Consider the following 18275-nt stretch of genomic DNA (forward strand, 5'->3'; position numbering starts at 1 on the left):
CTCCATCCTTCATCCTCCTCTTGAGACAAGAGGCCTACCTCCATGCAGGTCCCTCTCACTGCTCTTTGTGTCCCGCAGCTCATCAATATTTGCTCCAACGACGGACAGAGGATGTTTGAAGCAGCTGCTGTTGGCAGCTTGCTGACTGGAGGACCCGTTGTTGCCATCTTAGGCATGATTTATACTGTAATTATTCTGGGACCAACAGGCTTACTGGGATCTGCTGTTTTTATCCTCTTTTATCCAGCAATGGTAAGTATGCCTCCTACTTTATCTTGGCAGCTTCTCCTTGGGAGATCAGTTACTTCCATTGGGCTTTAGTAGACATCACTGAGGTGTCACATCTCTGATTGGAAATTTCCTCAAAGCAGTACCAGGTTTGGAAGTCTGGAAAGAATGCTCAATGCTTAGTAATACAGGCAGACTTTTGACTTGAGAGGAAGTGAGTGAATAAAAGCAGTGGCACCAATGGGATGAAAAGAGAGTCTACATGAAGGAGAAGGCCAGCAGGTAACACAGAAGTGTTTGAGTTACTGCACCCTGAGTTAATGCTAACTGACAGGGCTGTACCCCTATTGGGAAAACTCAGTATCTGTAATTAATATGAAGATAAATGTTTGCTTTAATTGCTTTACAAATGGATAAGAATTAAATGACATTTGTCTATAATTTAGCAGACCACTTTTACTTTAAAAACAGCACAATTATACAAAATCTGACTTGACCCAGAAAGCAGGATCAGATGTTCATTTTATGTTGAGTAACCAAATTGTTTCCTAGAAAGGCTAGGCTGTTCATAAATCTGAATGGGTTCTAATTTGTCAGGACATTGCCTTTTTTTTTTCAGATGTTTGCTTCACGGTTCACTGCATATTTCAGGAGAAAATGTGTGGCTGCCACAGATGACCGTGTCCAGAAGATGAACGAAGTCCTCACCTTCATTAAATTTATTAAAATGTATGCCTGGGTCAAAGCATTTTCTCAGAATGTTCAAAGTGAGTATAAAAATTTCATACGTATATGTGATAGAGGACTTTGAGTTTGCTTATCCACACTCTTTGGTTCCTGGAAACATTGGTGGTGGTAGTGGTGGTTGTGTGCCACCAGGTCCATTCCAACTCACAGCGACCCTGTATAGGATTTCTGAGGTTGTACATCTTTATGGAAGCAGGAAGCCTCATCTTTATCCCTATGAGTGACTGGTAGATTCGAACTACTGACCTTGCAGTTAGCAACCCAGTTCATAATCTGCTACGTTACCAAGGCTCCTTCCTGGACACATTAGATACCAGGGATCTTAATGTCACACGATCATAATATCATAGAATGTGTCTATTGAAAGGAATCTCAAGCGATTTGAACCCATATCTCATTTCACAAATGAACTAAGAAAGTCCCAAGATCACATAAGAAGTTAGGAGTAAATTAATTTGGTTTCAAAGCCCTCTACCTTTATTCTCATTCTGCCCCATAATTTTCTAGCCCATCCATAAGGACATTACAGAAAACAGTATTAAATGACTCCACCTTTGCCTCTAAACCTCTGTGGTTACATAGGCACCATAGAAAGTGCTCTGACCCTGATTGAGGTGTGTACTAGAAGTGTACTGGACAGCTGGATTTTGGTCCTCGTTCTGCTACTCTCAAGGGGTTGTTGTTTGTTTGCTTAAGTAACTGATTTATGTTGCGTCCCAAGGTTCTCAGTACCTTGCCATCCCTCTCCTGATCAGTAAATTCAATGCATGTGAAATAAAAATACTTAAAAAATTACATAGATACATTCGACCTTAATTTAAATAAAAAAGAATTGGGCTGTTAGTAGGCCATAACTTCGGTAACAGCAGAATACATTGCTGTTTAAAAGTCCATGTAAAAAGGTGGAAACAACCCAAGTGTCCATCAGTAGCTAAATGGATGAACAAAATGTGGTAAATCTATGCAATGGAATATTAGCCAGTCATAAAAAAGGAATGCAATTCTGACTAAGTGAAATAAACCAGACTAAAAAAGAAAACTGATGTATGATTCCACTTACATATTACATTTAGAACAAGCAGATCGATAGAGACAGGAAGTCTGATTAGAGGCTATCAGGGATTTTTGTTTAATGGGCACAGACTTTCTGTCTGGAGTGATGTAAAAGTTCTGAAAATAGGGATAATTGTTGTACAACATTGTGAGTGTTATTAATGCTACTGGAATATACACTGAAAAAAATTATTTAAGTGGCAAATTTTGTCTGTATTTACCACAATAAGATTGAAAAATAAGGCAATGCAATTTGAACTTGAATAGAAATATGGTATTCAGATTCAGGGTGATCTTGGTGGGACACTGTAGGATCAGCACTGGACTACGAACCACAGGTTAGCAGTTCAAACCCCCAGCTGATCCCTGGAAACCCTATATAGGGTCACTATGAGTCGGAACTGACTTGACAGCACTTAACAACAGTTCAGTGTATACAGCAAGCTGTTTCTCTGCTTGGCTTGCTGGCTAAACCTTCAGGTTTTGTACTTTATGTGTAAGAGCTATTAAGCAAAGGCATCTCCAGAGGAGGTGACTACTCACAGGAATCCAACTGTGGATTGGACCACTTCCTTAAGTAGTGAATTTGTTGCCACTACAATAGAACAAATGGTTGCTAAATGGACTTTTGTCAAGACTGCTGTTGACCATGGGTAGTCTCTTCTGGCTCTCAGAGTCTATCCTTTTACTATCTTTCTGAGATTCTGCTTAACCTTCAGCCCCTGTCTTTGGTGTCTTTAACTATATGTACGAATTTTAAAAGAACATTTCTGCTGATTATAGTCATGAGAAGGCATAGGATACATTATAGATCAATGAGTTTGATTTTTTTAATGTGACTTATAAACTAGCTCTGAAAGTAGTCCCCAACATTCTGGTCGGTCGTAATCCATTGAAGGTCAGTGCACAGCCTCTCAAAAGAATGGTCTTGATGTTTGAAAATATCTCACCATGTTAATTGTCATGAATGGTCTTTGGTGGTGATGGTGGTGGGTATGTGTGGTGGAGTCGGTTCCAACTCACAACTACCCTGTACAGGGTTTCCAAGGCTGTAAATCTTTATGGGATCAGAAAGCCTAATCTTTCTCCCACGGAACAGCTGGTAGTTTCAAAATGCTGACCTTGAGGTTCGCAGCCCAATTCATAACCACTACGCTACCAGAGCATGGTCTTTAGTACTCTGTTAATAGGGGTGTCAGTTTTGCAACTATTTAAGAAATATCATTCTGCATACCCAAATTATATTTCACCTATCTTCCAATCATCCTAGTGCCAACATATGGTTGGCATTCAAAGAAATATCAGCTACTTCTTTGTCCTCCATTGATGATGTGTAGTCTCTCCTGTAATTCTCCAAGCTGAAAATAAGCAACAACCTGGTAAACAAGCTGCCAAGTGTAGGTACAATCAATGTGCTCATGCCCTCTAAACATAAAAGAAACTTGCAAGAAGAATTAGAAAGCAGCAGATGATGCTCATCACTGTATTGATATGGAGTGACTACTTTTGGTTAGCTTCTCACTTGATTCAGTTAAAATCCCAGGCTTGTGTACCAGTGTTTATTTCTGTAATGGTAGCAGTTAATAGGCATATTGCCCTCGTTTTTGCATCATAGGTGTGAAAAAGTTGTTTTAAAACTTACGAGTGGCTGAGAACCTACAGAATTGTGTTTGGGGGCAAGTGGAGTACTGTACCTAGGTGGTTTCATTTGGCTTACTTTGAAATTGGCTTACTTTCTATTCTTAGAAATCCGAGAGGAGGAGCGTCAGATTTTGGAGAAAGCTGGGTACTTTCAGAGCATCACTGTCGGTGTGGCTCCCATTGTGGTAGTCATTGCTAGCGTGGTTACCTTCTCAGTCCACATGACTCTTGGCTTCGATCTGACAGCAGCACAGGTCAGTGAGCCATCAGGGCTGGGGAGCATGTTAGAAATACCACTCATGGAGATGCCCAGGTCCTCTATTGTAATGGATTTAGAGGTTCCCCCCAAAAGTGGAATATGTCTTTTCAATTCATGTGATTGAGCCAAAAAATGGAAGAGGGAGGGGGGATTCAGTCCTTACAGACAAATAGTGTACAAGTTGTTTTTAGTCCATCTAAGTTTGGATTTAATTCTGAAAATACAGATCATTGTTTGATTCAGATTTACTGAGGATTTTAATTGAAGGTCTCACATAAACTCTACCTTTTAAAAACCATATCTGATTTATAGTAGCATTTGAATGTTAAGCTACAACCTGCCTTAAACCTGAAAGGAATATTTTATGACTTGTTATTTTAGTTGCATAGCCTAATCAGAATCCGTTTCCTCCTCTTTCCTGTTTTCAGGCTTTCACAGTGGTGACTGTCTTCAACTCTATGACTTTTGCTTTAAAAGTAACACCATTCTCAGTAAAATCCCTCTCAGAAGCATCTGTTGCTGTCGACAGATTTAAGGTAAGTGGTTCCTGCCTCCTCCCCTGTGTCAGGAGCATCCCTGACAGAAGTAATCCTACCTTTGTCCCAGTGGGCCCCACAAAGCTGGCTGCTCTTGTGTACCCTTAAACTTTCAGCAGTTTGGTAAGAACGGAGATAGAGGAGAAGGTGGAATAAAGAAACAAGACTAGTTACCTTTTTAATCGATATGAGTGTTTGTTTACCCTCGTAGACGACCTGTTCTGGGCTTCCAGGAGTTCAGTGGTCCCCTCTAGAGGCATCCTTCAGCCTGGATGGACATGAACACATGTCAGAACTCCCTGAACCTTTAAGTGATTAAAACCTAGACAATCCGAACTGTCAGGTGACTGTCAGTTTTTCCTCTCTTTGATCTTTGTGGCTGTTGTTTTGATTAGTCTCTATGCTAAGTCCTTTTTGATACTCGTTTTCCTGCTCTGTGGTTACCACTCATGCTGCAGTGACATGGGAATAGTCTTAGAACTAGATCTTGTTGAGAAGGGCAGTTAAGCAAGTATCAGTTGTTTTTCTTGCAGGTGGTTAGTGGATTATTCGCCTCCATGAAAATACAAATCCCTGTTACAAGAGGGAAAAATGTACTTGGGAGGGCAGAGGGAGATAAATAATGAGGAATGCTTTAAAAACAAAGGAACCCCACCACCTGTGTGGCTCAGATTAGCTCCTGCTAATCCTTCTTTAGCCAGTGATACCAAAATGAAAGAGCTGCTGGTCACTTGCAGGCTCAGAGCCCAGGTGTTTGAGAATTAATACCATCACCTTAGAGCTTCAGAAACAAAGTTAATTGGGTTTTCCTTTTCAGAGTAATGCAGAATGGCTTGCCAGGATTTATTTATATATTATTCTATTCGCTGTTGGGTAATGTGTCAGACTGCAAAATTGTTTGACCTGCAAGGTCGGTGGTTCAAGTTCACCAGCTGCTCCTTGGAAACCCTATACAGGGTCGCTCTGGGTCAGAATCGACTTGAAGGCGCTTAACAACAACAACTTGTTTTATAGTTAGACAGGTGTGTTTTGGTCAAGAAGGTTAATTAGTAATCCTCTTCCACACCCATCACCACGCCTTGCTCTCAAGTACCTGACTGCTAGGAAGCCAAGAACCAGAGTCAGATGCAAAGAAATGGTCTAATTGTAATCAGAGCTTTGTTTTGCTGGCTCCCAGTATCCAGTTAATAGAAGTAAGAAAGCAGTTTTATTGGCCATAAGTTTCCCTCCTGTTTGCTTTTAGATTCTTGTTAGTGAATGATGTTGGTGGCATTTTGGATGAAAAAGAGTAAGGTTCATTCTCCCCTTGTTTCTTGAGGACTTGTACAAGCTTTAACTGGTGGCTGCTCACATCATAGTTCCTTCCTCTGCTCAGGAAGCTTTGGAGTTAATAATAGAAGCAAAATCACCCACAGCTCTGGTCTGTGTCCTAAGAGACTTCAGTCCCATTTATCTCATTACTCTTGGTAGTGGTGGTGTGCCATGGAGTCTGTTTCGATTCCATGGCACAGAGTTTCTGAGGCTATAAATCTGTATGGGAGCAGAAAGCCTCATCTTTCTCCCGTGGAATAGCTGGTAGTTTCGAACAGCTGAACTTAAGGTTTACAGCCCGATTCATAACCACTACGTTACCAGAGCAGCTTATCTCATTCCTCTTAGAAGCCTTTTTTTTAAAGGAGATGCTTAGCCTGACATAACAAACATCATTATCTAATCACTGCCCTGCTCTTAACATTTCCTCTTACTCTCTTTTGGTGACTATTAACTGGCATTACATTGGCTTTGTTAGATTTTGGGGAGACTGTTCTGAGTTGATTAAAAACAATTGGCCTCAGTTCTGGGGGATTTTAGGGGGGAAAAAACCATAGAGATGTAATCCCTGAGATTGTATCTCCCCAAGAGGCAGCTATTCTCCTATCATTTCTTAGGAGATGGATGAGAGACTAACAAGAATGGGGAATTGCTTCTTTGATCTGATCTTATTTTACAAATTTTAAAATTCATTACAGATGGTATGGGACCTGACATTTTACCCTTTGCCATCTTGTTTTGTGTGACTTCCTTTCTCTTTTTAAATTGGAGTTGGGAATCTGATAGATATGCAAGTGCAGTCTTTTCTGTATTTGACCTGCCCTGGAAATGTATTTTACAGAAGAATTTTTTGCAGTGTAGTATGGATATGTGTTCATCTGCACGTATCCATACTACCCTGCAATACATTCTTCTGTAAGATAAAGGACTGTAAAATTTCTTGGAGGATGATAATTTATAGATGATCATTGAGAAGCTTCTTATAATGTAGAGTTAGATTTAGATAAGCTTAGCAAAAATTCAGGATTCACAGTTAGTTGTTGTTGTTGTTGTTAGGTACCATCGAGTCAGTACCGACTCATAGCGACCCTATGCAGAGCAAAACAAAACACTGCCCCATCTTGGGCCAACCCCACTACTGTTGCCACGCTTGAGTCCATCGATGCTACCACTTGGCCAATCCATCTCACTGGGGGTCTTCCTCTTTTTCTCTGACCCTCCACCTTACCAAACATGATATCCTTCTCCAGCGACTGATCCCTCCTGATAATATGTCCAAAGTATGAGAGATGAAGTTTGGCCATCTTGGCCTCCAAGGAGCACTCTGGCTGCACTTTTTCCAAAATGGGTCTATTGGTTCTTTTGTCAGCCCATGGCACTTATGGGGCATGCTTATACTAAAATGTTATTTGTCACTTCTCAGGAATTCAGATTTAACTGGGCCTCTGTATTTTATCTTGCAACTCTGAGCAATCCCCATATCTGCTCAGTCGATCCATTCTTGTTTGATTCTTGTAGTGAACAAGAGGAACAATTTGATTGGTAGTGTCCTGTGGTACAAGTTGAGGTTGACCTCCAAGAGTTTATTATCCTGGCATGTGCAAATCCAAGTAGCTACCAATCCAGGTGTTGTGGGGCCCTCCTCTGCCTCAGCATCTCTGGGCAATGTGACGTGAAACTGAAATCCTCCTGGGAGAGTGCAGAGCTGTAGGGAGCCATGTGGAAAGAAATGCAGGGAAAGAGCTTTGCAAACCAGTAGACACCAGCATATTGTTGAATAGTTTTCCGAGACCTAGATCTTTATTCGTTTATAATGCTTTGGGAAACAAAGATGGGAATCTGTTAGCAGATGGTTTAATTCTGTAAAGGTGGTCAAAATATTGGACATGTTATTCTTAGCTCAGTCTCAGGAACGTTCTGAGTAAATGAAATGAGCAACTGTTTTCTGAAAGCAGGAACTAAACCTAAGGTTTATCAATAGTGGAGATTATCCAGGAACTTGAGAAATGTGACACTTCTGAGAAGAGTGGGGATTAAGAATGGCTAGAAGTGGTGATCTAAATGAGGAAAAGAACAAGCTTAACAATGTAGACTCCAGGAGACAGGGTTTGCTCTTGGGGAAAAGGATTTATTTTTTTTCTTGTTCATAATTACATTTAACAATACCTGAAAGCTTTAAAATAACTGGGGAACAAAAAATAAAATAGTTGGAGGTTCTCAATAAATTAGCAAAAAAATCCTGACTCTTAAAAAGTCATCTTTATTAAAAAAAAAAAAAAAAGACTTTCTGGTGTTGTTTAAAAGCTTTAATTATTATTTTTTATTATTATACAAGGGTAAATCCAAAAGTATTGCTATTAGAGTTCCAGTTCATACATGCACAGGTTTATTGCAAACAAAATGTGTTTAAGCCTGTCTGCAATCATTGAATGTAGACAGGTGCTCTCTGTAATACTCTTGTATTAGCCTCATTAAGGTGCCTTCCAAAAAAAAAAGAATACTTTCTGTGTTGTGGGAAAACAATGATTTTGAGGGCTAATATCAAATTTTTAACAAAACTCAAGTATATATATTCCCAAATCATTGAAGCTTTGCAACAAGTTTACAGGAATGCTGCCTCACACAAAACAACAGTTTTTAAAATAATCTTATATTTTATGGAAGGTTGAAAAAACCTCAAAGATGAATTCAAGGCAGAGATGATCAGTATGAAAGGCTATGGAGACTGTTTTTCGGTATCCCAAAGGTGTTATCTTAACAGAATTTCTCAAAGGATACAGGACAATCCCAAGGCTTCTTATGAAGAAATCTTAAGAAAATTGAAAACTGCATTCATGAGAAAAAAGCCAGGAAAGTTGCACCAGGGAATCTTTTTTTCCATGACGTTAATTCACCTGCTGATTGTTCAAGAATTCGTAGCAGGGATTGTCCCATGAGAGTTTTGTTGGGAAACCTTCCCCCATCCATGCTATCACCCTGATCTTGCCCCCAAACTCAAAGGAGCTCTATTTGAGTACCTCAAGGAAGCCAGAACTGCCGTTTTGACACGTGGCATAAATTGAAAAGCACAGAATTCTTTGGGATAAGAGTTAGAGAGATGGCAATGCTGCCTTCAGAAGTGTATAGACCTAGATGGAGGAGATGTTGAAAAACAGTAACTTCACATTTTGATATTTTCCTTTAATAAAAGCTTCTCATATTATGGCAATACCTTTGGACTTACCTTCATATTGAAAACCAACTGGGATGGCATTCTATGGAGAAGATCACTTGTTTAAGAGGATTGTCAGACGTGAGCTCCAAGTCTTAACGGGAAAGTCCTGGGCTGTGATTTATTGTGGCTGATGTCTCAGTGCTGATTTCAAAAACACATTTTCAAGCCTTAGATTTTTCTCCCCCTAACATAACTCAATAAGGAGCTCTGGTAGCATAGTGGTTATGAATCGGGCTACTAATCTCACGGTCAGCAGTTTGAAACTACCAGCTGTTCCATGGGAGAAAGATGAGGCTTTCTGCTCCTGTAAAGACTTATAGCCTCGGAAACCCTGTACAGGGTCGCTATGAGTCAGAACTGACTCCATGGCACATGACAACAACAACAACATAACTCAGTGGGAGTCCAGGAATGAGTGGGAGGAAAAAGTCTTGTCCTCTTCCCAAGGGATGTTTCCCAGGGAGTTACCATTCACTTTCACGCAAGTTGCAAGGCAGGGCTTTGAAGGCATGAACAATTGTTTGAAAAGTGTGCTCCAGCACAGGTAAAACCTAAGATACTCTTTTCCTATCTCATCCTAGAAATCTAAGCCTGGTTACCTCTCAGGTCAGCTCTGCCATATCTCATTCACACATACACCATGGTGTGAGGGAAGGAGTGGACAGTCTTTAGGGTGCTGCAGGAGTGGCCTGGAAGGAAAATGAGATAGCGAGGAGGTCTGCAGGAACTCAGCACGCCATGGTTTTTCTTTTTACTATGTGCTACTCAACAACTCATAAGTGAGAATTAGTGGCTGCATTAGTTCAATGTCCATTGGCCCACTTTGGGTTCGAAGGAAAGAAAAAGGCAATTAAGCATGTAATTTGTAGTATGGAGTGTTGGACAAGTATTGACAAGACTCCTGTAGCTCCTGAGGGTGTCCCCACACTCGCATGACTCTGTGAGGGTCCTGAGGCTGAGCTCTACTCCTGAGCTACTTTTTGCCATTCAGCTTCCCTCCACTGTGTAACATGATGTGTCGTGCTTCGTAAGTGTGCACCCTAGGCGTGCCTTCCCTTCTCTTGATCCAGTGTCTCATCTTTGCACCTCTCTCACAACTCCTATCAGAGTTTGTTTCTAATGGAGGAGGTTCACATGATAAAGAAAAAACCAGCCAGCCCTCACATCAAGATAGAGATGAAAAATGCCACCTTGGCATGGGACTCCTCCCACTCCAGTATCCAGAACTCACCCAAGCTGACCCCCAAAATGAAAAGAGGCAAGAGGGCTGCCAGGGGCAAGAAAGAAAAGGTGAGGCAGCTGCAGCACGCTGAGCACCAGGCGGTGCTGGCAGAACAAAAAGGCCACCTCCTGCTGGACAGCGATGAGCGGCCCAGTCCTGAAGAGGAGGAGGCCAAGCACATCCACCTGGGGAACCTCCGCTTACAGAGGACGCTGTACAGCATCGACCTGGAGATCCAAGAGGTAATGTGTCTGCCTCCCACCCCCTCCCAGTCCTGCTCGCTCCCCTCACCCTCTACTGCGCTATCCTGAAACCTGAGAATGGGCAGATACTGTTCCTTTTAGGGAAGCTCCTTGGGACTGTGAGTGCTTTTGAATTGAAGAGCAGATCTGGCCAGCTCAAACTGTAAAAGGAATCTGTAAGCATTTAACAAAGGAAATTAATAACAAACTGATCTCATGGTGTGCTCATTTTGTAAGCAGGAGATGAAGCATTCAATTAGATTTTCTCTAAGATTTGGGGTTCTGATTATTATAATTGCATGTGAACTACAGTAATGATTTCTGGTTATTATGATTATATGTGTACTACGCTGTGCACAACACAGACCCTGGTACAGGTGTTATCCATAAGGGAGAACTGCTGTACCTATTCTGTGGTTCCAGATAACCACGTTCAACCGTGGTCCGAAAATATTTCAGTTGCTCAGCATGATGAAATCTAGTGCTACTCTGCTCCCTCCCAGAGCTGGATTCTTCTTCCTCCAGTGGGCAAGTGCCTGGAAAACAGTTGGGTGAGCATACTGTATCCTACTGGCATCTGATGGGCTAATGCTGCCTGTCCAGGGCACCCTGGGTACCTGTCAGATGTGTGTATGTATGTAGGAAAAAACTTAACATATGTAGGGTATAGTACTATTTGCAGTTTCAGGCATCCACTCTGGGTCTTGGAATTTATGCCCTGTGTAATAAGGGGAAACTACTGGTATGACACTGCAGGATAATGCACTGGACTGAAAGGTCGGTTTGAACCGAAAGGTCAGTGTTTCAAACCCACCAGCCATTCCTCGGAAACTCTATGCAAGGTCAGAACTGACTGGATGGTATTTAACAGCAACAACACTGTACTGATAGTGCTGTTACAAACAGTTGTGTTGTAATGATTTATTTGTACTATAATAATGGATCATTACAGCATGTGATGTCACAGCCCAGGCAGTGCAGAACCTTTCAGAGGAATCACTGGAGGATTTTGAGTAGAATAGCATGATGTGACTTTTGTATGGAGAGGATCATCCTAGTCGCTGGTTTCTGATGAGTGCATAAGCCGACAAGGGAAACAGTAAGAACAGTTCAGAATCCATTACTGAGATAACCCCAGGTATCTCAAGGTGCCATGGTAAGAAGTGTTTCTCTACGTAACTGGAAGGAGGGAATGGAAGGCTCTAATTCAGTGTATGTAAAAGATAGCAACTGGCTAGAGTCAAGTGAGACAGATCCCGAGCTCAGCTGAAGAGAGAGCACAAAGCTTGTAGCCCTTGAACGCAGTACACAAGAGGCAGACATGACTTTGTATAGTCAGTCCTCAGACCATCAGAAGTGATTCATGTAGTGTCATTTGAAGGGCTCTCAAGTCAGTATTTTACCTCACTTAACTCAGAAGAGAACTACCTGAGTCCTCCATGAGCCTCATCTCAAAGGAGGGGAAGGGAAGTCAATGTTTGCTTATGGTCTTCTGTGCACCAGACAGTCGCTTCATTGTTGTTATCTCATCCAGTCACCATTTCGTCATCAGAACAGCTTTCCTCTGTATGATTTTGGACTTTTCACGACCATTAGGTTGGAATCTCTCAAATTCCTGGGCCGTATTAGAAACACTTTATTAGTTCAACCTATTTTTATTAAGTGCCAGAAATGATACTGGTTTCGCCTTCCCTCAGGAGCTGAAAGTCAGTGAGGAGATAGATACTGTGTTCATTTAAGTAACACAGCCAAAATTAGCAAATACTAGTAGAATTGGAAGGAGTCCTGTGGCACAATGAATAAGCTCTCGGCTACTCACTGAAAGGTCAGTAGTTCGAGCCCACCAGCCGCTCAGTGGAAGAGATGTGGCAATCTGATTCTGTAACAGTTGCAGCCTTGGGAACCCTGCAAGGCAATTCTACTCTATCCTATTGGGTCACTATGAGTCGGAATCAACCTGAGGTAACGGAATAGTGTAGTTGGGATTCTGCCTCCAGAGTCCATACTCTTTCCACACCCTCTCACTTCATTCATTCTTTTCCTGGAAGACTCAAGCAAGCACAGTGTTGGTAAACAAGGGGCAGTTCTTAATTCATCTGTCATGTTCTTGAAAACTTTTAATATTACCCATCAAGCATTCATGATCTAACCTGAGAATATTAAGTTTATCACAGCCTTGGTTTTCTACTTTTATGTGGGATTGATGGGTATAAATTTTCCACATATGTTTTGAAATATTTTGTAGAAAAATGGAAGCAATAATATGTACATAGTTTTTACTGGATGTAATTTCTGGAAAAAGCATAAAATAGTGTTAAAGAGTCCTACCTTCCCTTCCAAAACACAACAGCAAAAATAAATGAACAGTAAAAGTGGGTTACCATTGAGTTAGGAAAGGGACTGGGCATTTCTAACAATGAATTGTGGGGCACTTATACCTTACCTTGTGTAGCACATTTAATTTTTCCAAAGGGCTTTCATATCTGTTATGTCAGTGTGAACACTGATGGAGAGCTTCTAACAACTGAGAAGACAGAGAGGTCTTGTTGGGTCTTCAGGATGACAGTTCTCATGTTGATGGACTGTAGTTAATATTTCTCTTCAAAGAAACAAGATATACCTACAGATGAGTGCCCAGAAACATTATACAGGGTCACTATGAGTCGATACCAACTTGATGGCACTTAACAACAACAGCAAGAGCTGAGCGCTCAGTGGTCCTGAATGATCTTTTCTCTGTGTGCTTTGTCCAGGGTAAACTGGTTGGAATCTGTGGCAGTGTGGGAAGTGGAAAAACCTCTCTCATTTCAGCTATTTTAGGCCAGGTAAGATTTTGTTATTACTGCTGCTTTACTTTTGACTCCGGTTAGCAAAGTTTCAGGAAAGATGAGCTGGTTTCTAGAAGAAGAGAGTCAGGGCAGGCAGAAACAAAATGAACCCTTGGTCTGCATCATTCTCCACCACCATCCTCCACCCCAATGATTGAGCAATCAGTGCCCCAGCTGGAGCCATTTGTTTTCCATGCCTTCTTTTCTTATAGCATGTGTTTATTGAGTGCCATGTGTATTCCAGTGTGCTGAGAGGTGTCCGAGCTAAAAGATGAAGCAGAGCATGCCCTCAGGGAGTTCACAGTCTAGGTGGGGAGCTAGGCCTTGTAAGTAGATAAACCAGTGCAGCACAAGGCAGTAAGTGAAAACTGCAGAGTGGAACCCAGAAGAGGGTTGTCTGTGTTAAGCTAGAAGGAGTAGGGACAAAAATCATCCAGCCAAGACATAACTTTTTAAAATACTTTTCGGAGTTTACTAATAATCAGGAGTTGGGGGTAGGAATGAGAAGATACTTCCAGCAGCTTTTAAAAGTGTCTTAAACAAGGAGCTCTGGTAGCATAGTGGTTACGAATCAGGCTGCGAGCCGCAAGGTCAGCAGTTTGAAACTTCCAGCTGTTCTGCGGGAGACAGATGAGGCTTTCTGCTCCCGTAAAGATTTACAGCCTTGGAAACCCTGTACAGGGTCGCTATGAGTTGGAACCAACTCCACGGCACATAACAACAACAACAAAACCAGCTTGACTTTAGGTGGTTGAAGTGAGGTAGTCATGAGATTGTCCCTACCTGCTAATGGATTGTCCCTACCTTCTATCCACATTGAGGAAATTAAACAAATAGGGAGGTGGGCATTTTTGTATGTTCAGGTTATGGATGGTTTTTGGCCTTGTGCATCGCTGTCAAAGCTGGTAAAGTTGTAACTCTCCTTGAGAGCAGCAGTGCCTAAGGTCATCTGAGGAGGCTGCATCCAGATCTTTATGAGACCCAGGGCCCAGGCATTGATGAAGCTTTTCTGATAGCCAGGTTTGAGGGCCAGTGATGAGTCCATCTGCTTCTTTAGAGTGTGACTTTTTTTTACCACAGCAGCCAGGAGAGTTAAGACTCCACCAGACTTGAACACTTGGAAATGCATTGTGGGAGTATTTGCCAGTTTGTGGGTGTGTTGTACTGTGTTGTGTCTGTGGCAGATGTGTGTATGCTGTGTGTTGTGGTTGAGCGGACAAACTTGGATGTGGAAGTACTACACAGACTGGTTAATGAAACCGTGTTTCAGAGCTTCAGATCATAAACAAGTGTCTATCATCAGTCCCAAACAGACCCATAAAAATGATAAAATGAATAAATCTATTCATATTAACTGCCAGGACTGAAAACACTGTTCAGAGCACATGGTTCATCATGCAGTCCTTTGTTGTTGTTGTTGTTGTTGTTGTTTTGGGGGGGTGGCATCATCATTATATAGATACTGATTCATTGATGTCTATCATCATTAACAGCTGATGTCTAACGTGGCACCCCACACACATATACACACACACATACACTCTGGTCCTCATTTTGCAGAAGCAGCTTGGAAATCCTTGTCTTTTTGGCAGTACCCAGCTCAAAATCCTTAACAACATCTTCTCCAGGGGGTTTCTGAAAGGGTCTTCTTTAGTTTTGTTTTCCTTAGTTAAAGTAGTTTGCCATTATTAGGAAAAAAGGGATGTCATGTAACAAATGGGCTGCTGAACCGCGTGTTTGTCATTTATGTCATAGGGTTGTGTTGGACTCCCACCAACAAAGGCAGAATCTGAATTTGGATCCAAAAAGCCTCCAAGGAAACAGCTAAAACTGTGGAATGTGGGGGGTACTGCTGACTTAGGGTGATGGTTAAGGTTGAGTTGTGGTGCCACTGGATGTATCTGTCTCCCTAGATGACACTTCTGGAAGGTAGCATTGCAGTCAGTGGAACCTTCGCTTATGTGGCCCAGCAGGCCTGGATCCTCAATGCCACTCTGAGAGACAACATCCTCTTTGGAAAGGAATTTGATGAAGAAAGGCAAGGAATGTTTGGTTTCGATCATGCTTTCCTCTTAGCCACATGAGATGCAAGGCAGCCCCCAATCAGCAGACTGTACTCCAACTGTGTCCCTGATGCTCAGTCTCTTTGTGTCCTTCAGATACAACACTGTGCTGAACAGCTGCTGCCTGAGGCCTGACCTGGCCATTCTCCCCAACAGCGACCTGACAGAGGTACGGGCTTGCCCCTGGTGGGCCAATACAGTTAGCACCAACAGTTTTGGGAGATAGATGGCAGTGCTGGGCCTGAGCCCATGCTGTTTTTGTTGTTAAGTGCCATCAAGTCGGTTCCAACCCATGGAAACCATGTATAGAGTTTCCGAGGATCAGTTGGTGAACTTTAACTGCCAACCTTGCGGTTCAAACAGCTTTGCAGTCTGGTGCATTAACCCACAGCGCCACACCTGGACTCTTAAGCCCCTCCTAGGGCCATCTTAAATCCTTTGAAGAGTAATCCACACAGGGAGTTTTGCTCTCATGGGGTCTTAATGTTGGGAAAGCATCTGTTGTTCCTCAGGGCAACGATGTTAACACTCTCTGTTTTATGCCTATATGTCATGTGGATTTAAAATAAAATCTCATTGTTGATTCAGAGTTAATATTTTTAACTCTATTCTTTCTTCAAAGCACTAGGTCAAGCATGTGTGTGTTGCACTTCCCCCCTGAATTTCATCCTGCTACCCTCCATGCTCAGAATCAGTCTATGGGGAGCCCTCTGCCATTAGAAAGAAAGAGCAGATGTAGGCTGGTTGGTAACGAGATGGCTGTGTGGAAATGAGGAGTCTGGACTTACTCCTACAGTTCTGAGTGGGCCCTGGAAGGAACAAAATGGCAGATTGTTCAGGCTGGGGATTCAAGAGGAGGAACCTATTTGGGAAAGATGACTGGTGTGGCTACCAAGCACCATTCTGGACATGAGCTGGCAGCTTCACCGTGCTTCTTTGGACTCCTATAGATTGGCGAGCGAGGGACCAACCTAAGTGGTGGGCAGCGCCAGAGGATCAGCCTTGCCCGGGCCTTGTACAGTGACAGGAGCATCTATATCCTGGATGACCCTCTCAGTGCCTTAGATGCCCACGTGGGCAACCACATCTTCAACAGTGCTATCCGGAAGCACCTCAAGTCCAAAACGGTTCTGTTCATTACCCACCAGTTACAGGTATGGCATTTCTTCTGCAGGCTGCCCACCAAAGCTAGGGAAGTCAGAAAGAGGGAAGTGGGCTTGGTCCAGGTATCGTCTTGGGCTCCTAGAGATTCCTGGACTAGAATTTCATTTCCTTAACACATGCCTTCCCAGCTCATTGTGTTAGTGTACCAGATGGCCCTATGAATCAGAGATTTCTTGGAGCGTGGTAGCTTCCATATATAAATCAGCAAGTAAAAGGGCTGAACGGAGTAGGCTGAAAATGGAGTTTGGCTATGAAGTAGTTTGGAAAGCATCATGCTAACATCTATGCAAGTGGGAACTGTTGTGAGGAAACAAGCTTTTCTCCCTCTGCCATTCCATGACAAGCAGCCACTTTGGAGAGCAGTTCAAGGAGACTGCCATCCGTTTGCATACGCTGTCAAGTTTAGAGGGCTAACCCCCATTCTTCCACAGAAAGTTTGCAGCAACATGTCCTTGTGAGTGCAGTGAAAGGATGTGACATTTGGTGCAAGGCCAGTGTGGCTTCATCAGCACATTCCTGCCCAAACTCTGGAGGAACTGCACTTTGAGTAATATCACAGGCATAGTCAACCGAAGCTGCCTTTCTCAGTCTACTGACATTTTGAGTTGGATAATTCTTTAATTGTAATTGGGGACTGTCCTGTGGATTGTAGGGTGGTTAGCAGCATCTGGCTTCTACCCATTAGATGCCAATAGTATCCACCCTCAAGTTGTAATTACCAAAAACGTCTCCAGATTTTGCCAACTGTCCTAAAACATCCTAGATGAGAACCACTGAAGTAGTTAAGGTATGGTATTTGGCTGTATCATAAACATCAACCGCACTGTACTGCCCCTGCCTTTGTCTCTAGTACTTGGTGGATTGTGATGAAGTGATCTTCATGAAAGAAGGCTGCATTACAGAAAGAGGTACCCATGAGGACCTGATGAATTTAAATGGTGACTATGCTACCATTTTTAATAACCTGTTGCTGGGAGAGACACCCCCAGTTGAGGTAAGATTTAAGTGGTGTTTGTATTTGTCTCCTTTCTAAGCAAAAAGGACACATGGCTGAAGCAAGTGGTGACATGAGACCGTTTCTTCCTTCTTGTTGTTCCTGGCCTCGTATTTAATTCTTTATTCTGTGGTCACTTGAGGCCCTAGGAGTGAATTCAGGCTGGGCTAAAAGCTATTTTCATGGCTATCAGGTCACTTTGAAATCTGGAAGGGATGAAAGCAGAAAGTTATTGAGACCTTCTCTGGGACTTTTATCTCAGTCTTTGAGTGTTTTCAGCTACAGTACAACTAGATGTCCATGTTTTAGACCTCTCGATGGAATTCAAACATAGTCAAGTGTCATCAGTAACTTTTTCAGGGACTCCCTGATCTATATTTTGATTTTATGACCTCCCCCTAACACTCTTGGGGTTCTTTGGACTCTTTAGGAGAGAGAGAAAAACTGAAACTTTTTCTTAAGTGTTCATTTTTTCATGGTAAAAATCGGGGTGGTTTTGATCAAATTGACAACAACAACTTGAAAGATAATAGAAAAGAAACTTAAGGGGTGGCGAGCTTATGTTAATGGAGAACGAAAAATTTGGATAAGGAGGTGAGTATATCACTGAAGTGTACATGTAGAAATCATTGAATTGGTGTATGTGCTGCTGTGTTTTAAAAATAGAGCTGGTTTCTTTTTTTTTTTTAATTAAATGTTTTTATTTTGCATTGAGTGAAAGTTTACAGGGCACATCATCAGCTTCACATTCAACCATTCATATAGCTTGTTTC

General features: G+C 42.2%; 1 protein-coding gene across 2 annotated transcripts in view; it reads left to right on the forward strand.

Moving 5' to 3' along the window:
• Positions 1-18275, forward strand: part of ABCC5 (ATP-binding cassette, sub-family C (CFTR/MRP), member 5) — a 124045-nt gene that overhangs the window by 54199 nt on the left and 51571 nt on the right. For both annotated transcript variants that reach the window (XM_006869803.1, XM_006869804.1), the window contains 10 exons: positions 79-252; positions 848-995; positions 3775-3923; positions 4357-4464; positions 10097-10453; positions 13207-13278; positions 15195-15319; positions 15441-15513; positions 16295-16498; positions 17359-17502. In XM_006869803.1, the coding sequence (XP_006869865.1) occupies positions 79-252; positions 848-995; positions 3775-3923; positions 4357-4464; positions 10097-10453; positions 13207-13278; positions 15195-15319; positions 15441-15513; positions 16295-16498; positions 17359-17502 (1554 nt within the window). The remainder of the gene's footprint in view (positions 1-78; positions 253-847; positions 996-3774; positions 3924-4356; positions 4465-10096; positions 10454-13206; positions 13279-15194; positions 15320-15440; positions 15514-16294; positions 16499-17358; positions 17503-18275) is intronic.

This window comes from Chrysochloris asiatica, unplaced genomic scaffold (assembly GCF_000296735.1).
Source record: "Chrysochloris asiatica unplaced genomic scaffold, ChrAsi1.0 scaffold00135, whole genome shotgun sequence".
Taxonomy (NCBI): domain Eukaryota; kingdom Metazoa; phylum Chordata; class Mammalia; order Afrosoricida; family Chrysochloridae; genus Chrysochloris; species Chrysochloris asiatica.